This window comes from Pelodiscus sinensis, chromosome 31 (genome assembly GCF_052426305.1).
Source record: "Pelodiscus sinensis isolate ZL-2025 chromosome 31, ASM5242630v1, whole genome shotgun sequence".
NCBI classification, from domain to species: domain Eukaryota; kingdom Metazoa; phylum Chordata; order Testudines; family Trionychidae; genus Pelodiscus; species Pelodiscus sinensis.
The window spans coordinates 4,753,762-4,776,944 of record NC_143082.1 but is presented as its reverse complement, the minus strand read 5'-3'; the positions used below and the strand labels follow the sequence as shown (position 1 = coordinate 4,776,944).

Below are 23,183 nucleotides of genomic sequence, written 5' to 3'. Positions count from 1 at the left end.
AGGCAAGACAACACCCCAACCATGCTGTTATATTGGTGCCTCGCAGCCAAAGACATCAGAACACTGTTCTCAGTTAGTATTGCCCCATTTCACAGCGGGGGAAACTGAGGCACAGAGTAGTGGCGACTTGCCCCACGCAGCAAGCTAGTGGCTGAGATGAGACTACCAAGTAAACCACTTGAGTCCCAATCTCATCGTGAGATCTCTCGATCATGCTCTCGGCGTTAGGAACACACCCCAAGAGACCCACTCGGATAACTAGAGTATATTCCCACAGCGGGGCTTCTGGGCTCCTTTCCCTGAGTCCCAACCATGTGCTCTCCCCACTAGGTACTACTCCCCTCCTAAAACTGGGAAGAGATGCCAGGCAGGGCCAGAGGGAGGTGTGTGCAGTCAGTTCCCCCCGCACATGGCCCCGGACTTTATTATTGGTCCCTCCTGCCCAGGTGGTGTGTTCTACCTGAGGCATCTCCCGACGCTGCAGGCTGTGCATGGTGGATGCAGCCACCTCGCCCAGTGGAGGCACCAGCCTGCAGGAGAAGAGGAGGAGGCTACTGCTGGTGCCAGTATCTGAGGGTACCCTAGGTGGCCTGTCCCCTGCCCTCCTGGGGAAGCAGCCAGCGGAACCAGAGCCCCGGGCCAGGGGGCCAGGGCCACAGCGCCCTATTCACACACCGTACACAAATTATCACACCACCCTGTCCCCAGCCTCCCTCCCTGCCTTGGACTAGAATCCAAGGAAGAACTGAACGGGACAGCTCCCTCGGAACGGAAGCGTTTGGACTCTGCTGCACTTTTGTCTTGGGCCAGGGAAGAAGGAAGTTCCGACAAGGTCTCGTTTTTAACGTGCTCGGAGCCAGACGGTGCGAGTTTTCTTTTCCAAATGGACTCGCCTTCTGACGTTTGCGTTGATGTGACAGGCTGCGGTGTCATGCCAGGTCACATTTTCAAAGGCTCAAGGGAGATGAAAAGCCCGTACTGAAAGGCAACATTTCGCTCAACACCAAAACCGTTTTTTTTCCCCTCTGACTTTTTTTTTCACAGAGAATTTTGGAAGTGTAATTCCTCAGTGGAATGAAAACAAATGTTGAAGTCATGAAGTCCTCCATCAAATGGAAGTTTCTTTCTTGAGACTGAATATTGATGCCTGTTATCTAACCACTGAGTGGTGCTGCCTTAGGAAGAGAACCCAGGTGTTCCAATTCTCCTTTCCTGCTCTACCTATTAGATCACTCTCTCCTACCCCCCCAGCTAGGAAGAGACCCAGGCATCCTGTTTCCTAGACCCATGCAAAGGCCAACCCCCTACCCACCTTCCCCACCCCACTTTCAGTTCCTAAATAGACAAGACTGCAACTTCCCCTGTGTTTCTTGTTAATAGTAGGGCTGCTATTTGGGGACACTGTTAATAAACATGTGTTAGATGCCCAGAGATCACCCTGGGCAGAAGGAACAGGTCTGTTGCAAGAGGAACAGCGCTGAGCTGAAACACCGTGATAAAGAAGTGGCAGAAAAAACTGTCACTCAGCAAACTTCCTCTGCTTGAGGAGAACAGGATAAAATCAGTGCAGTTTTCTTGCCTGGCAGGAGAAGGCAGCAGCCACAATGAGGGTGCAGTTTATCAGCCCCCTTGTAGGTAAGTGTGCATGGAATTGGGTTATTTTCCTCCAATGGGGGCTTGAGAAAAACGTACCTTAACTTGAGGCCTGCGAGGGCAGCGACTGCCGTTTTGTGCTGACCATTCAGTGGGACCCACCTATGCTAAGGCAGGCAAGAGCCAGCCTGGATAGGGTTGCCAGATGGTTTAACCAAAAATACCGAACCGCCCCTCTCCCCCCACAAAAAAAAAAACAAGGGAAAAAAAATTCTGTTGAGGAAAAAAAGGGGGGAGACCAAACTTGTTGAGGAAAAAAAGCCACCCCTGAGAGGACCCTGACAGTTAGTAAGCTACAAAATAAATTAAAAAACCAGCATGACCCCTTTAAGGCCCTTTGAGGCTTTTTTTTTGGCCAGTGGCCATCTTGTTTTGGTGCCCCCAGCCAGAAGACAGCTCCCCGGTGGGACCACGTAAGCGGGAAGCCCTGGTCGGGGGGAGACCCGGGGGCTGAGCCTGGTTGCTGAGTGTAGTAGGGTTGCCAGGTGCCTGGTATTGTCGCCTCTAGGCAGGGGAGAATGATCAGAAAATACTGGACATTTTAGGCATCTAATATTTTCTGAATTTTTTTTACCAGAGAGGAGGTAAAAATACTGGACTGTCCGGGTCAATACCGGACACCTGGCAACCCTATGCCTGGATGCTAGCAGCATGGAGGCAGCGGGTGCACTGGGTGTATTATTGTGACTGTGGGCATCTGGTAGGCATGGAAAAGTCGAGCTGGGCTGGCGGGACAACAAGAAATGGGGAAACTCAGAGGAATGGACGTTCAGCGTTGGCCCCCTGCAGAAACCCTGAGGGCAGGTTGGGCTGGCTGGTCCCCGTACCAAAAGGAGGGGGAAGGTCCATGAGAAATCAGGACCTTGTGACTGCCTGTCCCCAGGAGCGATGGGGAGAGGACAGCGCTCCCCGTCAGCCTGTGTGGCAGGCCAGGTAGGCTAATGAGGGGTCTTGTGCTCTGGGTGAGCTGGATTTGCCTGGCTCAGGCAGAGTGGGGCTGAGCTCAGGAGGGAGCTGAGTGGAGCCAGCCAGAGAGAGCCAGACAGTGCCTAGAGCAGGTCCCTGCTGGGAGCAGGGCTGCAGCCACGGAGCCAGAGGGCCCAGAGAAGCAGCCGGAGGCAGCCCAGCAGAGAGCTGAGCTGGGACTGGAGCAGCCTGGAACTGGGGCTGGTGAGGGGGGCTCTGGGCACCGGGCCCAGCCCAGGGAGATGCCCTCAGCTAGGTGGCCTCACAGGCAGCTGTGGGGCTGCTGCTGGAGAGAAAGGCCCTGCCTCCTTGAGCCTGAAGGCCAGAGCGAGTGTCCCACCTGCAGCAGCCCGGCGGCACAGCCAGGACCTGGGCAGGAGTCCTGGGACATGTGAGGAGCAGCCTGTGAACTGCCCTGACCCTCCAGGGCTGGGTGTGACATCCCCTGCCACAGAGCAGGGTGGCCTGTTTTCCTCTCGCCTTCCCGGTTTTTATGTTTAAAAATTGCTGGGTGTGTTTGCTGTGAGCTATCAGTGATGAGCAGGGGAGGGGGGGGGCAGGGAAGCCTCCGGTACAGGGAGAGGACCCCAGAATGGGGACACCCAGCCCCTGCGCTAAGTGACCTCAAGGGTGGGGGTCGAGCCCCCCAGGAGTCCTGGGCCCCGCCTAGTTGTGGTTGAGGGGCTCTGCCACACAGGGGAGTGGAAGAGGAGCCCTCCAGCTCTGGGTAAAGGAAGTGGGAGCGGGGCCTCAGAGCCTTTCTCTAGCCCAGTGGTCACCAACCAGTCGATCGGGATCGACTGGTCGATCTTGGAGCCTCTGAGGGATGATCCTGATGGGTTTGACCAAGAGGCGATCAAGTGCCAGCACTTCAGCGGCCCTCCCCCCACGGCTGCGCTTCTCCTGCCCTTTGCCTTGGACTGTCCCCTCAGGAGCCCCCTGCTTACTGGGCAGGAAAGGGAGAGGAGGGTGCTTATGTCAGGGTGCCCCCTCTCCCACTCTGTGTCCTGTCTCCCAGAGCAGAGAGGGGGCACAACAGGTCTTGGGGGGGAGTTTGCTGGCTGCTTTTGGGAACGGAGCAAGGTCAGGGCAGGGGTGAGTCTGCCTTAGCCCCACTGCACCACCACCCAGGAGCCACCTGAGGAAAGCAGGGCCCTCCTGGAGCCCACATCCCGAAACCCTGCCCCCCTCCTGCACCCCAAGTCCCTACCCTAGCCCTGAGCACCCCTGCATCCAATTGCCCTGCTGGAGCCTGCACCTAGAACCCCATCTGCCTGTCACACCTGTCAGGTAACCCCTGTGTCCCCCCCTTCACTCCTGGTGTGGAGAGAATCTGTGCTGGGAAAGGCTGATGTCACAGCAAGTCCCTTCTGCTGCATGTCCCATTATTGCACCTGATATTTGATGGCTGGGGCAGGACCAGAAGGGGGTGATAAGCTGGGTGCAGGGAAGGACTTGAGTACAGGGGCTGGGCTGGTTAGTGGGGAGGGTGGGTCCCCACAACTCCACAGGCATGGGGGAGCCCAGGGGCCGGCTGACCTCTGCCCAGGACCTGGGAGACATTTACAGAGCTCTGAGCAGAGGCAGTGGTGGGGCTGGCCCTGGAGTTCCTCAGCCAGGACTCTGCTCCTGATCCACGCCCACACTGCCACCAGCATCTGCACCACACAGGCTCAGAGCGGGGTTGGCCTATGGGCTCACTGGGTGGGAGCAAAGTGTGGGGGCCTTCTCCCTCCTCCTTTCTCAGTCCTGCCTCAGCTCCCAGGAGCCTTTTCTCTCACCCCCCCCCCACCCCCCCAGCGATATGATAGGATAGAAGCCTATAACATCATAACTAATGTGGAAAAACTGAATAAAGATGTTATTTACTCCTTCCCATAACATAAGAACTAGGGGTCACCAAATGAAATTAATAGGGAGCAAGTTTAAAACAAAGAAAAGGAAGGTTTTCTTCACGCAATGCACAGTCAACCTGTGGAACTCCTTGCCACAGGACGTTGCCAAGACCAGGACTTTAACAGGGTTCAAAAAAAAGAGCTAGATAAATTCATGGAGGTTAGGTCTATCAATGCCTATTAGCCAGGATGGGCAGGGATTATGACCCTAGCCTCTGTTTGTCAGTCCGGGAATGGGCGACAGGGGAGGGATCACTTGATGATTCCCAGTTCTGTTCACTCCCTCTGGGGCACCTGGCATTGGCTGCTGTTGGGAGGCAGGATCCTGGGCCAGATGGACCCTGTAGTCAAGAGCGCCACCTTGATTGTCAGCGCCTGGGGACTGGTTCCTGAGGTAAATGCCTTGGGATTTGGCCCACAGAAGACTCGTTATTCTGATTATCGAGAGGTGATGCCTGGAGGGGGGAGGGGCACACACAGGGTCACGTGCCCCCCAGGTCTCAGCTCCCCCATTTGCACAGAGATGTGCAGTGGAGGGCGCACCCCACAGTTTGAAAACTGTCGCCCCCTGCCAGGAGCCGGGGGATTGGAGGCTGCTGGGAGCCACCCAGCCTGCTTGGGTCCCTGGTTCTGTTGGGGCCGGGGCTCTGCCTGGCTGCCTGGTGGCCCTGTTCCCCAAGCCAGGCTGCTTCCCAGGCAGGGCGGGGGCACAGCTCCCGCCTGGGCCCGATGCGCTCTTGCCTTCCCCTGAAGGAGCCTGGTGCTGACCAACGACATCCCCTGGAGCTGTCGTGCTTAAAAGAAGCACCCGGGATCTTTTTCAGGGGGATAAGGCAACACGCCATGTTTATTGACCGTACATAGATCAATCAATATTTATCATATGCATGTGATACATCACACTCATGCACTCTCACACACACAAGCACACTCCATCTTGTTGTTACCAAAAGTTGCTCCCCCTAACTGCACTGGCCAGGTGAGTTAGATGGGGAGGGGTGGAGCCGGGCTTCTGCGGATTGGGATCAATGCTCCCATGTTGACAAGAGGAAAACCCAGGGTCCCTCTGCAAGATGCCTCCTTTTTATCCCTCTCATGCAGCCAATTAGTCATCACCTCGCCTTTCTTAATGCTGCTTCAAAGAGAGTCCTTCCAAGGGCAGGTGTCTGTCTGTCCAGTCTTCTTAATGAGCTCACTTTGCAGGTATTGGCTTGGATCTGGCTCCCAGACCTTCTCCACCCTGGCAACTGCTGCTGAAGGTGCCCCCTTTCATTCCCCATTCACACCTCATTCATTTCAACAGGACCATCAAGGAAAGGAGAGAGCTCAAAAGACATTTTTTTTCTTACAAGGAAAGTTTCTCTTAATACAAAGTTACAGGAGAAATGTGATAGAAATGTAGCTGTGTTAGTCTGGTGTAGCTGAAACAAAATACAGGACTATGTAGCACTTTAAAGACTAACACTAACTAAAGAAATGTTACAGAGATTCTATACGAACACTTAAAGATACATCTAAAAGGACAAAATCTTAATACAAAGTTATATGAGAGTGATAATTATATATTTTAATATTATATTATGATATTACAGGGATTTCTCCACAGAGCCGCCCCTCCCCATGGAGCCCAGCTGCCAGGAGCTGCTCCCCCAGGGGCTTGCTGCCCTGATGTTCCTGGCTCTGCTGCTGCTGCTCCTCAGCCCAGAGGTGACTCACGGGCCCCTTGCTCAGCAAGAACTACCGAGGTCTCTGAACCCAGCTGAGTGGACACAGAGTCTGCTTGTGGGACATGGGCCGGGGAGCTGTGATTTGGCTGAGTTCAACCAGCAGAGCCAGAAATAAATCCCTCATTTGCCCCTGCCCAGCACTCTGCCCACTAGACCACACAGCCTCCAACACAGTACCTGCAATAAAGCCCAGTGCCATCGGGCCATTCTACCTCCCTGTCAGAGTGGTTAAACACTGGAATAAATTGCCTAGGGAGGTTGTGGAATCTCCATCCCTGGAGATAGTTAAGAGCAGGTTGGACAAACATCTATCAGATTCTAGACGGTGCTTGGTCCTGCCGTGAGGGCAGGGGACTGGACTTGATGATCTCACGTGGTCCCTTCCAGTTCTGGGATTCTACGATTCTATCCTTGCCTGTTTCTCCTCTTTCAGGCTTTTGCTGGCTCATCTGCCTCAAGGAGACTCATTTCTCCAGCGCGGGTAAGTTAATGCCTGGAAACCTGGGCAAAATCTCCAGAACCGAACCCCTGTGTCCTGCAGCTGGAAGGGGCTTTGAGCAGGCAAAGAACTTTGCATCCCATTTCCTCCTCCCCTTTCCCTGCATTTTCCTCTTTCTGATGTTCCATTTTATTCTGCTCCCTTGTGTTGTGTCTGCCTCCCCCTTCCTCTACTTGCCAGAAAGCCGGGTGCTCAGCAGGGTGCTAAACAGAGCTGCCTTTTAATTCCATGACCAGCGCCGGTTCCTTCAGCGTTTCCCACTGAACAGGTGCAATGAGCCATTGCTAGGCCCTGGTCACACAAGGGGCATCTGTGGGGGTGTCCCTGGCACTGTCATACTCCCCCCAAAAATTCCTCTATGCCCCCATAGAGGAAGGGCATGCCCCACACTTTGGGGGTCACTGTGCTAACGGTTGCAAGTCAAGCACTCCGAAGTTAGGAAATGCCAGATCCAAGCGTCTCTACCCCCATGTGAGTTATGCCCCTGGCTTCCCTTATGTGATCACAGCCTGTTTTTCCCACTGGTCTCCTGCCTCTTTCAGTGCACAGGTTAGATCTGCACTGGGCATAATAAAGGCTGGGTAGTGAGGGAGCTTGTGACCTGTATGTGCTGCAGGAGTCGGAAGGCCTGTAGAGAACGAGGCAGGGGTTTTCCGGAAGAGAAAGGATGGGCCTCCAGGTAAGGCAGCTGAGGGCCCCTCTCCTCACACACCTCTGACGTACCAAGGCACCGGAGCCCCGCACTTCCTGCTGCTCCCCCTCCCTCCCAGAGCTGGAATGCTGCCAACAGCTGATGCGCCAAGTTCCAGCCCATGGAGGGGGGCGTGGGAGGGGGTACGGAGCACAAATCAGGCGATTCGTGGTGCTCCTAAAAGTGCTGGGGGGGGGGGAAGGAGTAGGACGTGTGGGGCTCCGGTGCCCCAGTGCGTGAGAGGCGCGTGCGTTGAGGAGGAAGGAGACATGGGGATCCTAGGGTCGCAGGTTGCCCACCACTGGGGAAGGCAGGAGCGCTCTGTGTCCTCCTGCCCACGGGCCCATAGGGGGGCCTGTAAGACCCTCCCACTGGGGGCAACACAAGCACCTCCCTGGGCCACTGAGTGACTCCGGTTCTGTTTGCTCCTGTCCAGAGATCAATGAATGTTTCCAAGTCCCCCCGCCCTGTGGCCAGAATGCCGTATGCCTTGACACTGCCAGAGGTTTTTCCTGCATGTGTGAACCTGGCTACAGCTCTTCCAAAGGAGACTCCTGGCTGCCCGGCAGCGTCGCCCCTCTGGACTGCTCAGGTGAGAGCCAGTGGGAAGCCTGAAGGCGTTCTCCCGGCAGGGTCTCTCCTGCCCCCAGACAGTCATGGAGGGACTCCCGGCGCACACCAGCCCCTCGGCCCGGCTCTGTGTCTGGTGCCCTCCTGGGCCTGGTGAGAGCCAGCACCCCTGGGACCACGGCCATCTCCGCGCAGCCTTTGCTCTCAGGGATGCCCATGACCGGGCACCAAAGCCCTTTGTGGCTCATTGCCCCGTGCCCAACACACGTCGGGGTGGCTTGTGCAGAGCCAGATCCACACCCAGAGTGAAGGGCACAGAGTCACTGGGACCAGGCCCCCGGGGCTGCTGCTCCATTGTCTCCCCGGAAACAACAATGGTTTTCCATCAGCCGGGCTGGGTCTGGGGCTTTGCCCTGCTCTGACACACCGGGCTGGGGCTGGTGCAGGACTGGGGGGCGGCGTGGTGGGGGCTGTAAGGAATTAACTAAAGCTTGTGACGGACACGGGAAATCTGGGCAACAGGGTGCACCAGGCACACCAATGGGCCATTTGGATGGAGACCCAGGGCACAGACGTGCTGAGGGACAGCTGAGCAGCCTCCGCTCCCATCGGTGCCCTGCCTCTGAGCACGTGGCCCTGCAGTAATGGGCAAGGAGATGTGGGGAGAGAAAATTGTCTCCATGTCACTATCTCCATCTTGTCCAGGGGCCTGGCGAGTCCTTTGCCCCCTTTACTCCATGTCTGGCACAATGGGCCTCTGATCCCGGTTTGTCCCTGTAAGTGTCACTGTGATTAATGATCGATTCCCTGTTCTTCTGTTTAGATATTGATGAATGTTCTCAGAACTCATCGATCTGTGGCCTTCACAGCTTCTGCATCAACACCCCTGGGAGTTACAGCTGCAGATGCCTTCTTGGCTATTTTTCCCCTGGGGGCAACTCTTGGAAACCTGGCGACAGCCACAGCTTGAACTGCGCAGGTACCAGTCACGACACGCTGCCCTCCCTGGCAAAGCCATGGAATAGACATCAGGCCCTGACGGTCTCAAAGGCTGGGATGCGGGTGTTGCTCACTGTGCTCCGTGCTTGAGAAGCTTAGTCTAAAGTGTGCGGAGCTAGGCCCTGGCATGTTTGTGATCATTACGTAACATAAGAACAAAAAAAACGGCTGTACTGGGTCAGACCAAAGGTCCATCTAGCCCAGTATCCTGTCTACCGACAGTGGCCAGCACCAGATGCCCCAGAGGGGGTGGACCGAAGACAATGATCAAGCGATTTGTCTCGTGCCATCCCTCTCCAGCCTCTGACAAACAGAGGCCAGGGACACCATTCCTACCCCCTGACTAATAGCCTTTTATGGACCTAACCTCCATGAAATGATCTACCTTCTCTTTAAACTCTGTTAGGGTATGTCTACACTACCACCCTAGTTCGAACTAGGGTGGTTAATGTAGTCATACGAACTTGCTAATGAAGCCGGCAAAATGCAAATGAAGCCCGGGAAATTCAAATCCCGGGCTTTATTTGCAAGTTCGTATGACTACATTAACCACCCTAGTTCGAACTAGGGTGGTAGTGTAGACATACCCTTATAGTCCTAGCCTTCACAGCCTCCTCTGGCAAGGAGTTCCACAGGTTGACTACAAGCTGTGTGAAGAAGAACTTTCTTTTATTAGTTTTCAACCTGCTATCCATTAATTTCATTTGGTGTCTTCTAATTCTTCTATTTAGGGAACTAATAAATAGCTTTTCTTTATCTGCCCTCTCCACACCACTCATGATTTTATATACCTCTATCATATCCCCCCTCAGTCTCCTCTTTTCTAAACTGAAAAATCCTAGTCACTTTAACTCTCTTCATATGGGACCCGTTCCAAACCCCTAATCATTTTAGTTGCCCTTTTCTGAACCCTTTCCAAGGCCAAAATATGTTTTTTGAGGTGAGGAGACCACATCTGTACACAGTATTCAAGATGTGGGCGTACCATAGTTTTATACAGGGGCAGTAAGATATTCTGGGTCTTATTTTCTATCCCTTTCCTAATAATTCCTAGCATCCTATTTGCCTTTTTGACCGCCGCTGCACACTCTGAGGAAGTTTTCAGAGAACTGTCCACGATAACTCCAAGATCTCTTTCCTGATTTGTCGTAGCCAAATTAGCCCCATCATACTGTACGTATAGTTGGGGTTATTTTTCCCGGTGTGCATTACTTTACACTTATCCACATTAAATTTCATTTGCCATTTTGTTGCCCAATCACTCGGTTCGGTGAGATCTTTTTGGAGTCCCTCACAGTCTGTTGACTATCCTGAACAGTATCATCCGCAAACTTTACCACCTCACTGCTTACCCCTTTCTCCAGATCATTTATGAATAAGTTGAAAAGGATTTGTCCCAGGACTGACCCTTGGGGGACACCACTAGTTACCCCTCTCCATTCTGAAAATTTACCATTTATTCCTACCCTTTGTTTCCTGTCTTTTAACCGGTTCTCAGTCCAAGAAAGGACCTTTCCTCTTATCCCATGGCCATGTAATTTACACAAGAGCCTTTGGTGAGGGACCTTGTCAAAGGCTTTCTGAAAATCTAAGCATACTATATCTACTGGATCCCCCTTGTCCGCATGTTTGTTAACTTCTTCAAAGAACTCTAACAGATTAGTAAGACAGGATTTCCCTTATCTGAAACCATGTTGACTTTTGTCCAACAAATTATGTTCTTCTACATGCTTCACAATTTTATTCTTTACTATTGTGTTGACTAATTTGCCTGGTACTGAAGTTAGACTTACTTGTCTGTAATTGCCAGGATCACCTCTAGAGCCCTTTTTAAATATTGGTGTCACGTTGGCTACCTTCCAGTCATTAGGTACGGAAGCCGATTTAAAGGATAGGTTACAAACCACAGATAATAGTTCAGCAATTTCTCATTTGAGTTCTTTTAGAACCCTTGGATGAATGCCATCCGGTCCCGGAGATTTCTTAACATTAAGTTTTTTTATTTGTCCAAAACCTCCTCTAATGACACTTCAATCCGGGACAGTTCCTCAGATAGCTGTTCCTCAAAATCTTTTTTTGCTTTTCTTATTACATTTTTACACTTGATTTGACAGTGTTTATGTTCCTTTCTATTTATCTCACTAGGATTGACTTCCACTTCTTAAAAGATGCTGTTTTGTCCCTCACTGCTTCTTTTACATGGTGGTTAAGCCACAGTGATTCTTTTTTAGTATATATAATCATTATATAGTATAAGCAGGGCTTGACAATTAATGTCAACTACTCCCCTGTGGCGAAGAGCGTGGCTGGTGAGCCTGAGTATAAGTGTCTGTGCCGGCAGAGCCTTTGCTTCCTCTATGAGAGATGTCCTCGTGGTTGCTCCACATTAGGTCAGTGCGCCGCAGCTGAGCCATTGATCGGAGATTTTAGAGCAATGTCCCTGTGGCCGTGCATGTGCATGTCTGCAATCACATGCTCCTAGGTGGCAGGCATCATGCACGCACGAGCCTCTCCCCCTCCCAAATTCCTTCTTTATTGCCTCTGGCTGGAGAAGGAGCTCAGCCGTGCTCCCTAACTCATTCGCATTTTTACATTTGATCCCTTTTTAAAACCAAGCTTTTTCTCACGAATGGGTCAGTTGTTGGTAGTTTAGACTAAAGGTTTTTTTTTAAAAAACTAGAATAGAATAGAATAGAATAGAATAGAATAGAATAGAATAGAATAGAATAGAATAGAATAGAATAGAATAGAATAGAATAGAATAGAAAAGTGTCAAATTTTAGCATGAATGACAGTGCTGAAGCATGATGCCTCCCCGCCATCCTCCCACCAAGAGCAGTTTCTGTTGTGCAGCACTGGGCCCACCTGCATTCACCAGAGTACCCCAAGTTCACCCTCAATACCCACACCCCAGGGGGTAACCGTTGCTCCTGCAATTCCGGCTTCTCTGGCTAAGACAGCTGAGGGCTGCTCTGGGGAACTGGATTGTCTCCCTGCCTCTGCCACAGATTTTTGGTCTGATGCTGGGCAAGTCACTTATCCCACTTTTCAAGGGGCTCATTTTCTGGGCCTACTTTGCAGAGGTGCTGAGTGCTGCCAGCTGCGAGCAGTGCTTGGCTGCAGAAAGAGAAGAACTCTGACAAAGCAGGTCCTGGAGGTCTCCAATGGAAATGCGGTACCCAAATTACAGCTTTGGACTCCGTGCCTCAGTTCCCCATCTGCAAAATGGGCAGAACAGACTCTGTCCACCCTGTGTCATCGGAGCCACTTCACAGGATCAGCACCCACCCACTGTACCTACCCTCCCCACTGCTTGCTTTTCCTTTTCTGCCACGGGGGGGCCTGCAGAGCTTTTCTCATACCCATGGGCCACTGCTACCCTTGCCAACAAGGGTTAAAGTCTGTGCCCCAACCCTCTACCCTTCCTTGATGAGCGGCAGCGGGGAGCGGAGGGAGGATGGAGTGAGCAGGGGCAGGGCAGTTGGGAGAAGAGGCATGAAGGAGGTGGGGCCAGGGTATTTGGGTTTGCGGTAGATCTCGGATTGCACTGAAATTCAGAAAGTGACCTTGTGCGTAAAAAGGTTGCTATGCCTGGATTAGACTGGGATATAAAAACAGCAGGAACATCGGACGGGACCTTCCGAAGCGTCTAGCGCCAGCCCCTGACGAAAGCAGGTTTTGGGGCATGCGGGTCGCTGGTCTGACCCAGTCTGGCCATCCCTGTGTACCTAAATGAGAGACGTTTTCAGACCTGAATGGTAAATGTCCCATTCATGATTTTGATGCACTAACCCATGACCCAGGGGGTTATTAGCTGGCTCCAAATGTCACAGCCTCTGTCTTGGCTGATGCACAGACAGGATCTCTACAGCGCAAAGCAGCGATGGGCAAGGATAGTGAGGGGGCTGCAAGAGAGCCCCTCCTTCCTCTCAGGGGGCCGGAGCAGATTATGGCCCCCTAGGATTCCTCCGGCAGCCTTGCGGAGACCCCACCTGCCCCTCTCCCCACGCACCTCTGACGTACCGAGGCACCGGAGCCCCGCACTTCCTGCTGCTCCCCCTCCCTCCCAGGGCTGGAATGCTGCCAACAGCTGATGCGCCGTGTTCCAGCCCATGGAGGGGGGCGTGGGAGGGGGTACGGAGCACAAATCAGGTGATTCGTGCTGCTCCTAAAAGTGCTGGGAGGGGGGGAAGGAGTAGGACGTGTGGGGCTCCGGTGCCCCAGTGCGTGAGAGGCGCGTGCGTTGAGGAGGAAGGAGACATGGGGATCCTCAGGTCGCAGGTTGCCCACCACTGGGGAAGGCAGGAGCGCTCTGTGTCCTCCTGCCCACGGGCCCATTGGGGGACCTGTAAGACCCTCCCACTGGGGGCAACACAAGCACCTTCCCGGGCCACTGAAGGACTCCGGTTCTGTTTGCTCCTGTCCAGGTATCAACGAATGTTCCCAAGTCCCCCAGCCCTGCGGCCCGAATGCCTTATGCCTTGACACTGCAAAAGGTTTTTCCTGCATTTGTGAATCTGGCTACAGCTCTTCCAAAGGAGACTCCTGGCTGCCCGGCAGCGTCGCCCCTCTGGACTGCTCAGGTGAGAGCCAGTGGGAAGCCGAAGACGTTCTCCCGGCAGGGTCCCTCCTGCCCCCAGACAGTCATGGAGGGACTCCTGACGCACACCAGCCCCTCGGCCCGGCTCTGTGTCCGGTGCCCTTCTGGGCCTGGTGAGAGCCAGCACCCCTGGGACCACGGCCATCTCCGCGCAGCCTTTGCTCTCAGGGATGCCCATGACCAGGCTCCAAAGCCCTTTGCTGCTCATTGCCCCGTGCTCAATACACTGGGGTGGCTAATGCAGAGCCGGATCCTCACCCAGGGTGAAGAGCACAGAGTCAGTGGGGCCAGGCCTCCGGGGCTGCTGCTCCATCGACACCCCAGAAACAACAGCGATTTGACATCAGCTGGGCTGAGATCGGGTCTTTTCCCTGCTCTGACACACTGGGCTGGGGCTGGCACAGGGCTGGGGGGCGGCAGAGTGGGGGACATAAGGAATGAACTAAAGCTTGTGACGGACATGGGTAATCTGGGCGACAGGGTGCACTAGGGACAGGGACGCCAATGGAGCCATGTGGATGGAGACCCAGGCGGAGACGTGCTGAGGGACAGCTGAGCAGCCTCCACTCCCATCCGTGCCCTGCCTCTGAGCACGTGGCCCTGCAGTAATGGGCAAGGAGATGTGGGGAGAGAAAATTGCCTCCATGTCACCATCTGCATCTTGTCCAGGGGCCTGGCGAGTCCTTTGCCCCTTTACTCCACGTCTGGCACAATGGGCCTCTGATCCCGGTTTGTCCCTGTAAGTGTCACTGTGATTAATGATCGATTCCCTGTGCTTCTGTTTAGATATTGATGAATGTTCTCAGGTCCCTTCAGTCTGTGGCCTTCACAGCTTCTGCATCAACACCCCTGGGAGTTACAGCTGCAGATGCCTTCTTGGCTATTCTTCCCCCGGGGGGAACTCTTGGAAACCTGGCGACAGCCACAGCTTGAACTGTACAGGTACCAGTCGCGACACGCTGCCCTCCCTGGCAAAGCCATGGAATAGACATCAGGCCCTGACGGTCTCAAAGGCTGGGATGCTGTGTTGCTCACTGTGCTCCATGCTTGAGAAGCTTAGTCTAAAGTGTGCGGAGCTAGGCCCTGGCATGTTTGTGATCATTACGTAACATAAGAACAAAAAAACGGCCGTACTGGGTCAGACCAAAGGTCCATCTAGCCCAGTATCCTGTCTGCTGACAGTGGCCAGCACCAGGTGCCCCAGAGGGGGTGGACTGAAGACAATGATCAAGCGATTTGTCTCCTGCCATCCCTCTCCAGCCTCTGACAAACAGAGGCCAGGGACACCATTCCTACCCCCTGACTAATAGCCTTTTATGGACCTAACCTCCATGAAATTATCTAGCTTCTCTTTAAACTCTGTCAGCGTATGTCTACACTACCACCCTAGTTCAACCTAACTTAATTCGAATTAATTAATTCAGACTAAGCTAATTCGAACTAGTGCATCCAGACCTAAAAACTAGTTCGAATTAGCATTTTGCTAATTCGAACTAGCATGTCCACACTGAGTGGACCCTGAACCGAGGTTAAGGATGGCCGGAAGCAGTGCCAGCAGGGCATCAGATTAGGACTTAGAGCGTGGAGATGCTGTCTCAGGCTAGCCGAGGGCTGCGCTTAAAGGGACCCGACCCCCACCCCGGACAGACAGTTCTCAGGGGTTCCCCGCTTGCAAAGCAGTCCTGGCTTGGATTGCCCGGAGTACTCACACTGGGCACATCACACCACTCAGCCATCAGCCCGGCTGCACTTGCCGCAGGCTGCCATCCCAGGGGGGCGTCAATCGGGGGGCTGCAGGAGAGTTTCCACCCCGAGGAGCCCGCAGAGACACCCCAGTCCTCTTCATCAGGGGCTCGTACCCCATTCCTACCTCACCTCCTTCCACTTACCCATCCCTAGCCCCGCTTCCTGATGTACAAAATAAGGGACACGTGTAATCAAAAATAGAAACTCTCTTTATTTAACAAAACTGGGGGAGACTGGGAAAAGGAGGTGGGAGAGGGGAAGAGAGAGGCTGGGAGAGGGGAGGGCAACTACAATATCAGGGGTTTGGAACAGGTCCCATATGAAGAGAGGCTAAAGAGACTGGGACTTTTCAGCTTAGAAAAGAGGAGACTGAGGGGGGATATGATAGAGGTCTATAAAAGCAGGAGTTGGGTGGAGAGGGTGCATACAGAAAAGTTCTTCATTAGTTCCCATAATACAGGCATGTCCAAAGTCTGGCCCGCGGGCCAATTGCGGCCCGTGTTCTGGTTTAATACGGCCCCACAGGTAATTTGGCAATATCTATCTTTTATGGCCCCCAACGAATCCATATGTATTGAGATGAATACATTGTAAAATCTCAGTTAATGTCAGTTGGTCTAAATCAGTTATAAATATATTTGGACACAACATGTATACTTGGTGTTATGTTCCTGTTCATATTTTTTGAACTTAAAAGTTGACAGACAACCTTTATTACCAATAATATGTAATGTACTTTACAATGTTCCTGACATATATTTCAGCTTCCTGGATTTTTTTTTCATCTGGCCTTCAGATATGAAAGGCAGAGTGATTGAACACCTGTTTAGATTTGTCATCCATGTGACGAAATAAAAAGTATTCCGTTTGCAATAAACTTTGCATAAAATAGTTAATTTGCATTTAATTTTAATGGTTCAAAGAATGTCAGGCAAAATGGTCGGCCCTCACGCATGTTAACTTCATCAAATCTGGCCCTTTTTGAAAAAAGTTTGGACACCCTTGCCATAATAGAAGGACTAGAGGACACCAAATGAAATGAATGGGTAGCAGGCTTCAAACTAATAACAGAAAGTTCTTCTTCACAAAGCAAATAGTCAACCCGTGGAACTCCTTGCTGCAGGAGGCTGTGAAGGCTAGAACTATAACAGAGTTTAAAGAGAAGTTAGATAAATTCATGGAGGTTGGGTCCATGGAGTGCTATTAGCCAGGGGGTAGAAATGGTGTCCCTGGCCTCTGCTTGTGGAAGGCTGGAGATGGATGGCACGAGACAAATGGCTTGGTCGTTGTCTTTGGTCCACCCCCTCCAGGGTTCGAATTAAGCGCTCCGCTAGTTCGAATTAAGTTCGAACTAGCGGTCTGTATGTGTAGCGCCTATCAAAGTTAATTCGAACTAACATCTGTTAGTTCGAATTAACTTTGTAGTGTAGACATACCCTTATAGTCCTAGCCTTCACAGCCTCCTCTCGCAAGGAGTTCCACAGGTTGACTACACGCTGTGTGAAGAAGAACTTTCTTTTATTAGTTTTAAACCTGCTACCCATTAATTTCATTTGGTGTCCTCTAGTTCTTCTATTATGGGAACTAATAAATAACTTTTCTTTATCTGCCCTCTCCACACCACTCATGATTTTATAGACCTCTATCACATCCCCCCTCAGTCTCCTCTTTTCTAAACTGAAAAGTCCCAGTTGCTTTAACCTCTCCTCATATGGGACCCGTTCCAACCCCCCTATCATTTTAGTTGCCCTTTTATGAACTCTTTCCAAGGCCAAAATATCTTTTTTGAGGGTTACCCCTCTCCAATCGGAAAATTTACCATTTATTCCTACCCTTTGTTTCCTGTCTTTTAACCAGTTCTCAATCCAAGAAAGGACCTTCCCTCTTATTGCATGGCAATGTAATTTACACAAGAGCCTTTGGTGAGGGACCTTGTCAAAGGCTTTCTGAAAATCTAAGTACACTATATCTACTGGATCCCCCTTGTCTGCATGTTTGTTAACCCCTTCAAAGAACTCTAACAGATTAGTAAGACAGGATTTCCCTTTACAGAAACCATGTTGACTTTTGTCCAACAAATTATGTTCTTCTACATGCCTCACAATTTTATTCTTTACTATTGTGTTGACTAATTTGCCCGGTACTGAAGTTAGACTTACCGGTCTGTAATTGCCAGGATTACAAGTGTCAAATTTTAGCATGAATGACAGTGCTTAAGAGTGATGCCTCCCCGCCATCCTCCCACCAAGAGCAGTTTCTGTTGTGCAGCACTGGGCCCACCTGCATTCACCAGAGTGCCCTAAGTTCACCCTCAATTATCCACACCTCAGGGGGCCACCGCTGCTCCTACAAGTCCGGCTTCTCTGGCTAAGACAGCTGAGGGCTGCTCTGGGGAACTGAATTGTCTCCCTGCCTCTGCCACAGATTTTTGGTCTGATGCTGGGCAAGTCACTTATCCCACTTTTCAAGGGGCTCATTTTTTGGGCCTACTTTGCAGAGGTGCTGAGTGCTTCCAGCTGCGAGCAGTGCTTGGCTGCAGAAAGAGAAGGACTCTGACAAAGCAGGTCCTGGAGGTCTCCAATGGAAATGCGGTACCCAAATTACAGCTTTGGACTCCGTGCCTCAGTTCCCCATCTGCAAAATGGGCAGAACAGACTCTGTCCACCCAGTATCATCGGAGCCACTTCACAGGATCAGCACTCACCAACTTTACCTACCCACCCCACCACTTGCTTTTCCTTTTCTGCCACGGGGGGGCCTGCAGAGCTTTTCTCATACCCATGGGCCACTGCTACCCTTGCCAACAAGGGTTAAAGTCTGTGCCCCAACCCTCTACCCATCCTTGGTGAACGGCAGCGGGGAGCGGAGGGAGGATGGAGTGAGCTGGGGCAGGGCAGTTGGGAGAAGAGGCATGAAGGAGGCGGGGCCAGGGTATTTGGGTTTGCGGTAGATCTCGGATTGCACAGAAATTCAGAAAGTGACCTTGTGCGTAAAAAGGTTGCTATGCCTGGATTAGACTGGGATATAAAAACAGCAGGAACATCGGACGGGACCTTCCGAAGCGTCTAGCGCCAGCCCCTGACGAAAGCAGGTTTTGGGGCATGCGGGTCGCTGGTCTGACCCAGTCTGGCCATCCCTGTGTTCCTAAATGAGAGACGTTTTCAGACCTGAATGGTAAATGTCCCATTCATGATTTTGATGCACTAACCCATGACCCAGGGGGGTTATTAGCTGGCTCCAAATGTCACAGCCTCTGTCTTGGCTGATGCACAGACAGGATCTCTACAGCGCAAAGCAGCGATGGGCAAGGATAGTGAGTGGGCTGCAAGAGAGCCCCTCCTTCCTCTCAGGGGGCCGGAGCAGATTATGGCCCCCTAGGATTCCTCCGGCAGCCTTGCGGAGACCCCACCTGCCCCTCTCCCCACGCACCTCTGACGTACCGAGGCACCGGAGCCCCGCACTTCCTGCTGCTCCCCCTCCCTCCCAGGGCTGGAATGCTGCCAACAGCTGATGCGCCGTGTTCCAGCCCATGGAGGGGGGCGTGGGAGGGGGTACGGAGCACAAATCAGGCGATTCGTGGTGCTCCTAAAAGTGCTGGGAGGGGGGGAAGGAGTAGGACGTGTGGGGCTCCGGTGCACCAGTGCGTGAGAGGCGCATGCGTTGAGGAGGAAGGAGACATGGGGATCCTCAGGTCGCAGGTTGCCCACCACTGGGGAAGGCAGGAGCACTCTGTGTCCTCCTGCCCACGGGCCCATTGGGGGACCTGTAAGACCCTCCCACTGGGGGCAACACAAGCACCTTCCTGGGCCACTGAAGGACTCCGGTTGTGTTTGCTCCTGTCAAGGTATCAATGAATGTTTCCAAGTCCCCCAGCCCTGCGGCCCGAATGCCTTATGCATTGACGCTGCAAGAGGTTTTACTTGCATGTGTGAATCTGGCTACAGATCTTCCAAAGGAGACTCCTGGCTGCCCGGCAGCGTCGCCCCTCTGGACTGCTCAGGTGAGAGCCAGTGGGAAGCCGAAGGCGTTCTCCCGGCAGGGTCTCTCCTGCGCCCAGACAGTCATGGAGGGACTCCTGACGCACACCAGCCCCTCAGCCCGGCTCTGTGTCCGGTGCCCTCCTGGGCCTGGTGAGAGCCAGAACCCCTAGGACCACGGCCGTCTCCGCGCAGCCTTTGCTCTCAGGGATGCCCATGACCGGGCACCAAAGCCCTTTGTGGCTCATTGCCCCGTGCCCAACACACGTCGGGGTGGCTTGTGCAGAGCCAGATCCACACCCAGAGTGAAGGGCACAGAGTCACTGGGACCAGGCCCCCGGGGCTGCTGCTCCATTGTCTCCCCGGAAACAACAATGGTTTTCCATCAGCCGGGCTGGGTCTGGGGCTTTGCCCTGCTCTGACACACCGGGCTGGGGCTGGTGCAGGACTGGGGGGCGGCGCGGTGGGGGCTGTAAGGAATTAACTAAAGCTTGTGACGGACACGGGAAATCTGGGCAACAGGGTGCACCAGGCGCACCAATGGGCCATTTGGATGGAGACCCAGGGCACAGACGTGCTGAGGGACAGCTGAGCAGCCTCCGCTCCCATCGGTGCCCTGCCTCTGAGCACGTGGCCCTGCAGTAATGGGCAAGGAGATGTGGGGAGAGAAAATTGTCTCCATGTCACTATCTCCATCTTGTCCATGGGCCTGGCGAGTCCTTTGCCCCCTTTACTCCATGTCTGGCACAATGGGCCTCTGATCCCGGTTTGTCCCTGTAAGTGTCACTGTGATTAATGATCGATTCCCTGTTCTTCTGTTTAGATATTGATGAATGTTCTCAGAACTCATCGATCTGTGGCCTTCACAGCTTCTGCATCAACACCCCTGGGAGTTACAGCTGCCGATGCCAACCAGGCTATTTTTCCCCTGGGGGCAACTCTTGGAAACCTGGCGACAGCCACAGCTTGAACTGCGCAGGTACCAGTCACGACACGCTGCCCTCCCTGGCAAAGCCATGGAATAGACATCAGGCCCTGACGGTCTCAAAGGCTGGGATGCGGGTGTTGCTCACTGTGCTCCGTGCTTGAGAAGCTTAGTCTAAAGTGTGCGGAGCTAGGCCCTGGCATGTTTGTGATCATTACGTAACATAAGAACAAAAAAAACGGCTGTACTGGGTCAGACCAAAGGTCCATCTAGCCCAGTATCCTGTCTACCGACAGTGGCCAGCACCAGATGCCCCAGAGGGGGTGGACCGAAGACAATGATCAAGCGATTTGTCTCGTGCCATCCCTCTCCAGCCTCTGACAAACAGAGGCCAGGGACACCATTCCTACCCCCTGACTAATAGCCTTTTATGGACCTAACCTCCATGAAATGATCTACCTTCTCTTTAAACTCTGTTAGGGTATGTCTACACTACCACCCTAGTTCGAACTAGGGTGGTTAATGTAGTCATACGAACTTGCTAATGAAGCCGGCAAAATGCAAATGAAGCCCGGGAAATTCAAATCCCGGGCTTTATTTGCAAGTTCGTATGACTACATTAACCACCCTAGTTCGAACTAGGGTGGTAGTGTAGACATACCCTTATAGTCCTAGCCTTCACAGCCTCCTCTGGCAAGGAGTTCCACAGGTTGACTACAAGCTGTGTGAAGAAGAACTTTCTTTTATTAGTTTTCAACCTGCTATCCATTAATTTCATTTGGTGTCTTCTAATTCTTCTATTTAGGGAACTAATAAATAGCTTTTCTTTATCTGCCCTCTCCACACCACTCATGATTTTATATGCCTCTATCATATCCCCCCTCAGTCTCCTCTTTTCTAAACTGAAAAATCCTAGTCACTTTAACTCTCTTCATATGGGACCCGTTCCAAACCCCTAATCATTTTAGTTGCCCTTTTCTGAACCCTTTCCAAGGCCAAAATATCTTTTTTGAGGTGAGGAGACCACATCTGTACACAGTATTCAAGATGTGGGCGTACCATAGTTTTATACAGGGGCAGTAAGATATTCTGGGTCTTATTTTCTATCCCTTTCCTAATAATTCCTAGCATCCTATTTGCCTTTTTGACCGCCGCTGCACACTCTGAGGAAGTTTTCAGAGAACTATCCACAATAACTCCAAGATCTCTTTCCTGATTTGTCGTAGCCAAATTAGCCCCATCATACTGTACGTATAGTTGGGGTTATTTTTCCCGATGTGCATTACTTTACACTTATCCACATTAAATTTCATTTGCCATTTTGTTGCCCAATCACTCGGTTCGGTGAGATCTTTTTGGAGTCCCTCACAGTCTGTTGACTATCCTAAACAGTATCATCCGCAAACTTTACCACCTCACTGCTTACCCCTTTCTCCAGATCATTTATGAATAAGTTGAAAAGGATTTGTCCCAGGACTGACCCTTGGGGGACACCACTAGTTACCCCTCTCCATTCTGAAAATTTACCATTTATTCCTACCCTTTGTTTCCTGTCTTTTAACCGGTTCTCAGTCCAAAAAAGGACCTTCCCTCTTATCCCATGGCCATGTAATTTACACAAGAGCCTTTGGTGAGGGACCTTGTCAAAGGCTTTCTGAAAATCTAAGCATACTATATCTACTGGATCCCCCTTGTCTGCATGTTTGTTAACCCCTTCAAAGAATTCTAACAGATTAGTAAGACAGGATTTCCCTTTACTGAAACCATGTTGACTTTTGTCCAACAAATTATGTTCTTCTACATGCCTCACAATTTTATTCTTTACTATTGTGTTGATTAATTTGCCCGGTACTGAAGTTAGACTTACCGGTCTGTAATTGCCAGGATTACAAGTGTCAAATTTTAGCATGAATGACAGTGCTTAAGAGTGATGCCTCCCTGCCATCCTCCCACCAAGAGCAGTTTCTGTTGTGCAGCACTGGGCCCACCTGCATTCACCAGAGTGCCCTAAGTTCACCCTCAATTACCCACACCTCAGGGGGCCACCGCTGCTCCTGCAAGTCCGGCTTCTCTGGTTAAGACAGCTGAGGGCTGCTTTGGGGAACTGGATTGTCTCCCTGCCTCTGCCACAGATTTTTGGTCTGATGCTGGGCAAGTCACTTATCCCACTTTTCAAGGGGCTCATTTTCTGGGCCTACTTCGCAGAGGTGCTGAGTGCTTCCAGCTGCGAGCAGTGCTTGGCTGCAGAAAGAGAAGGACTCTGACAAAGCAGGTCCTGGAGGTCTCCAATGGAAATGCGGTACCCAAATTACAGCTTTGGACTCCGTACCTCAGTTCCCCATCTGCTAAATGGGCAGAACAGACTCTGTCCACCCAGTATCATCGGAGCCACTTCACAGGATCAGCACTCACCAACTTTACCTACCCACCCCACCACTTGCTTTTCCTTTTCTGCCACGGGGGGGCCTGCAGAGCTTTTCTCATACCCATGGGCCACTGCTACCCTTGCCAACAAGGGTTAAAGTCTGTGCCCCAACCCTCTACCCTTCCTTGATGAACGGCAGCGGGGAGCGGAGGGAGGATGGAGTGAGCAGGGGCAGGGCAGTTGGGAGAAGAGGCATGAAGGAGGCGGGGCCAGGGTATTTGGGTTTTCGGTAGATCTCGGATTGCACAGAAATTCAGAAAGTGACCTTGTGCGTAAAAAGGTTGCTATGCCTGGATTAGACTGGGATATAAAAACAGCAGGAACATCGGACGGGACCTTCCGAAGCGTCTAGCGCCAGCCCCTGACGAAAGCAGGTTTTGGGGCACGCGGGTCGCTGGCCATCCCTGTGTTCCTAAATGAGAGACGTTTTCAGACCTGAATGGTAAATGTCCCATTCATGATTTTGATGCACTAACCCATGACCCAGGGGGGTTATTAGCTGGCTCCAAA

At 52.3% G+C, this 23,183-nt stretch overlaps 1 protein-coding gene across 8 annotated transcripts in view; it reads left to right on the top strand.

The window, feature by feature from the left end:
- Positions 1-1,344: 1,344 nt before the first annotated feature.
- The window catches only part of LOC102458375 (adhesion G protein-coupled receptor E1), a 42,863-nt gene continuing 21,024 nt past the window's right edge, over positions 1,345-23,183 (top strand). Inside the window, exons 1-8 of one of the 8 annotated variants that reach the window (XM_089774831.1) lie at positions 1,347-1,635; positions 6,675-6,722; positions 7,868-8,023; positions 8,825-8,980; positions 13,428-13,583; positions 14,387-14,542; positions 19,191-19,346; positions 20,147-20,302. In XM_089774831.1, coding sequence (XP_089630957.1) covers positions 1,605-1,635; positions 6,675-6,722; positions 7,868-8,023; positions 8,825-8,980; positions 13,428-13,583; positions 14,387-14,542; positions 19,191-19,346; positions 20,147-20,302 — 1,015 coding nt within the window. In that variant the 5' untranslated portion in view covers positions 1,347-1,604. Of the gene's footprint in view, positions 1,636-6,674; positions 6,723-7,867; positions 8,024-8,824; positions 8,981-13,427; positions 13,584-14,386; positions 14,543-19,190; positions 19,347-20,146; positions 20,303-23,183 lie in introns of all 8 variants that reach the window. The other 7 variants (XM_089774832.1, XM_089774834.1, XM_089774833.1 and 4 more) reach the window with 7 other exon arrangements.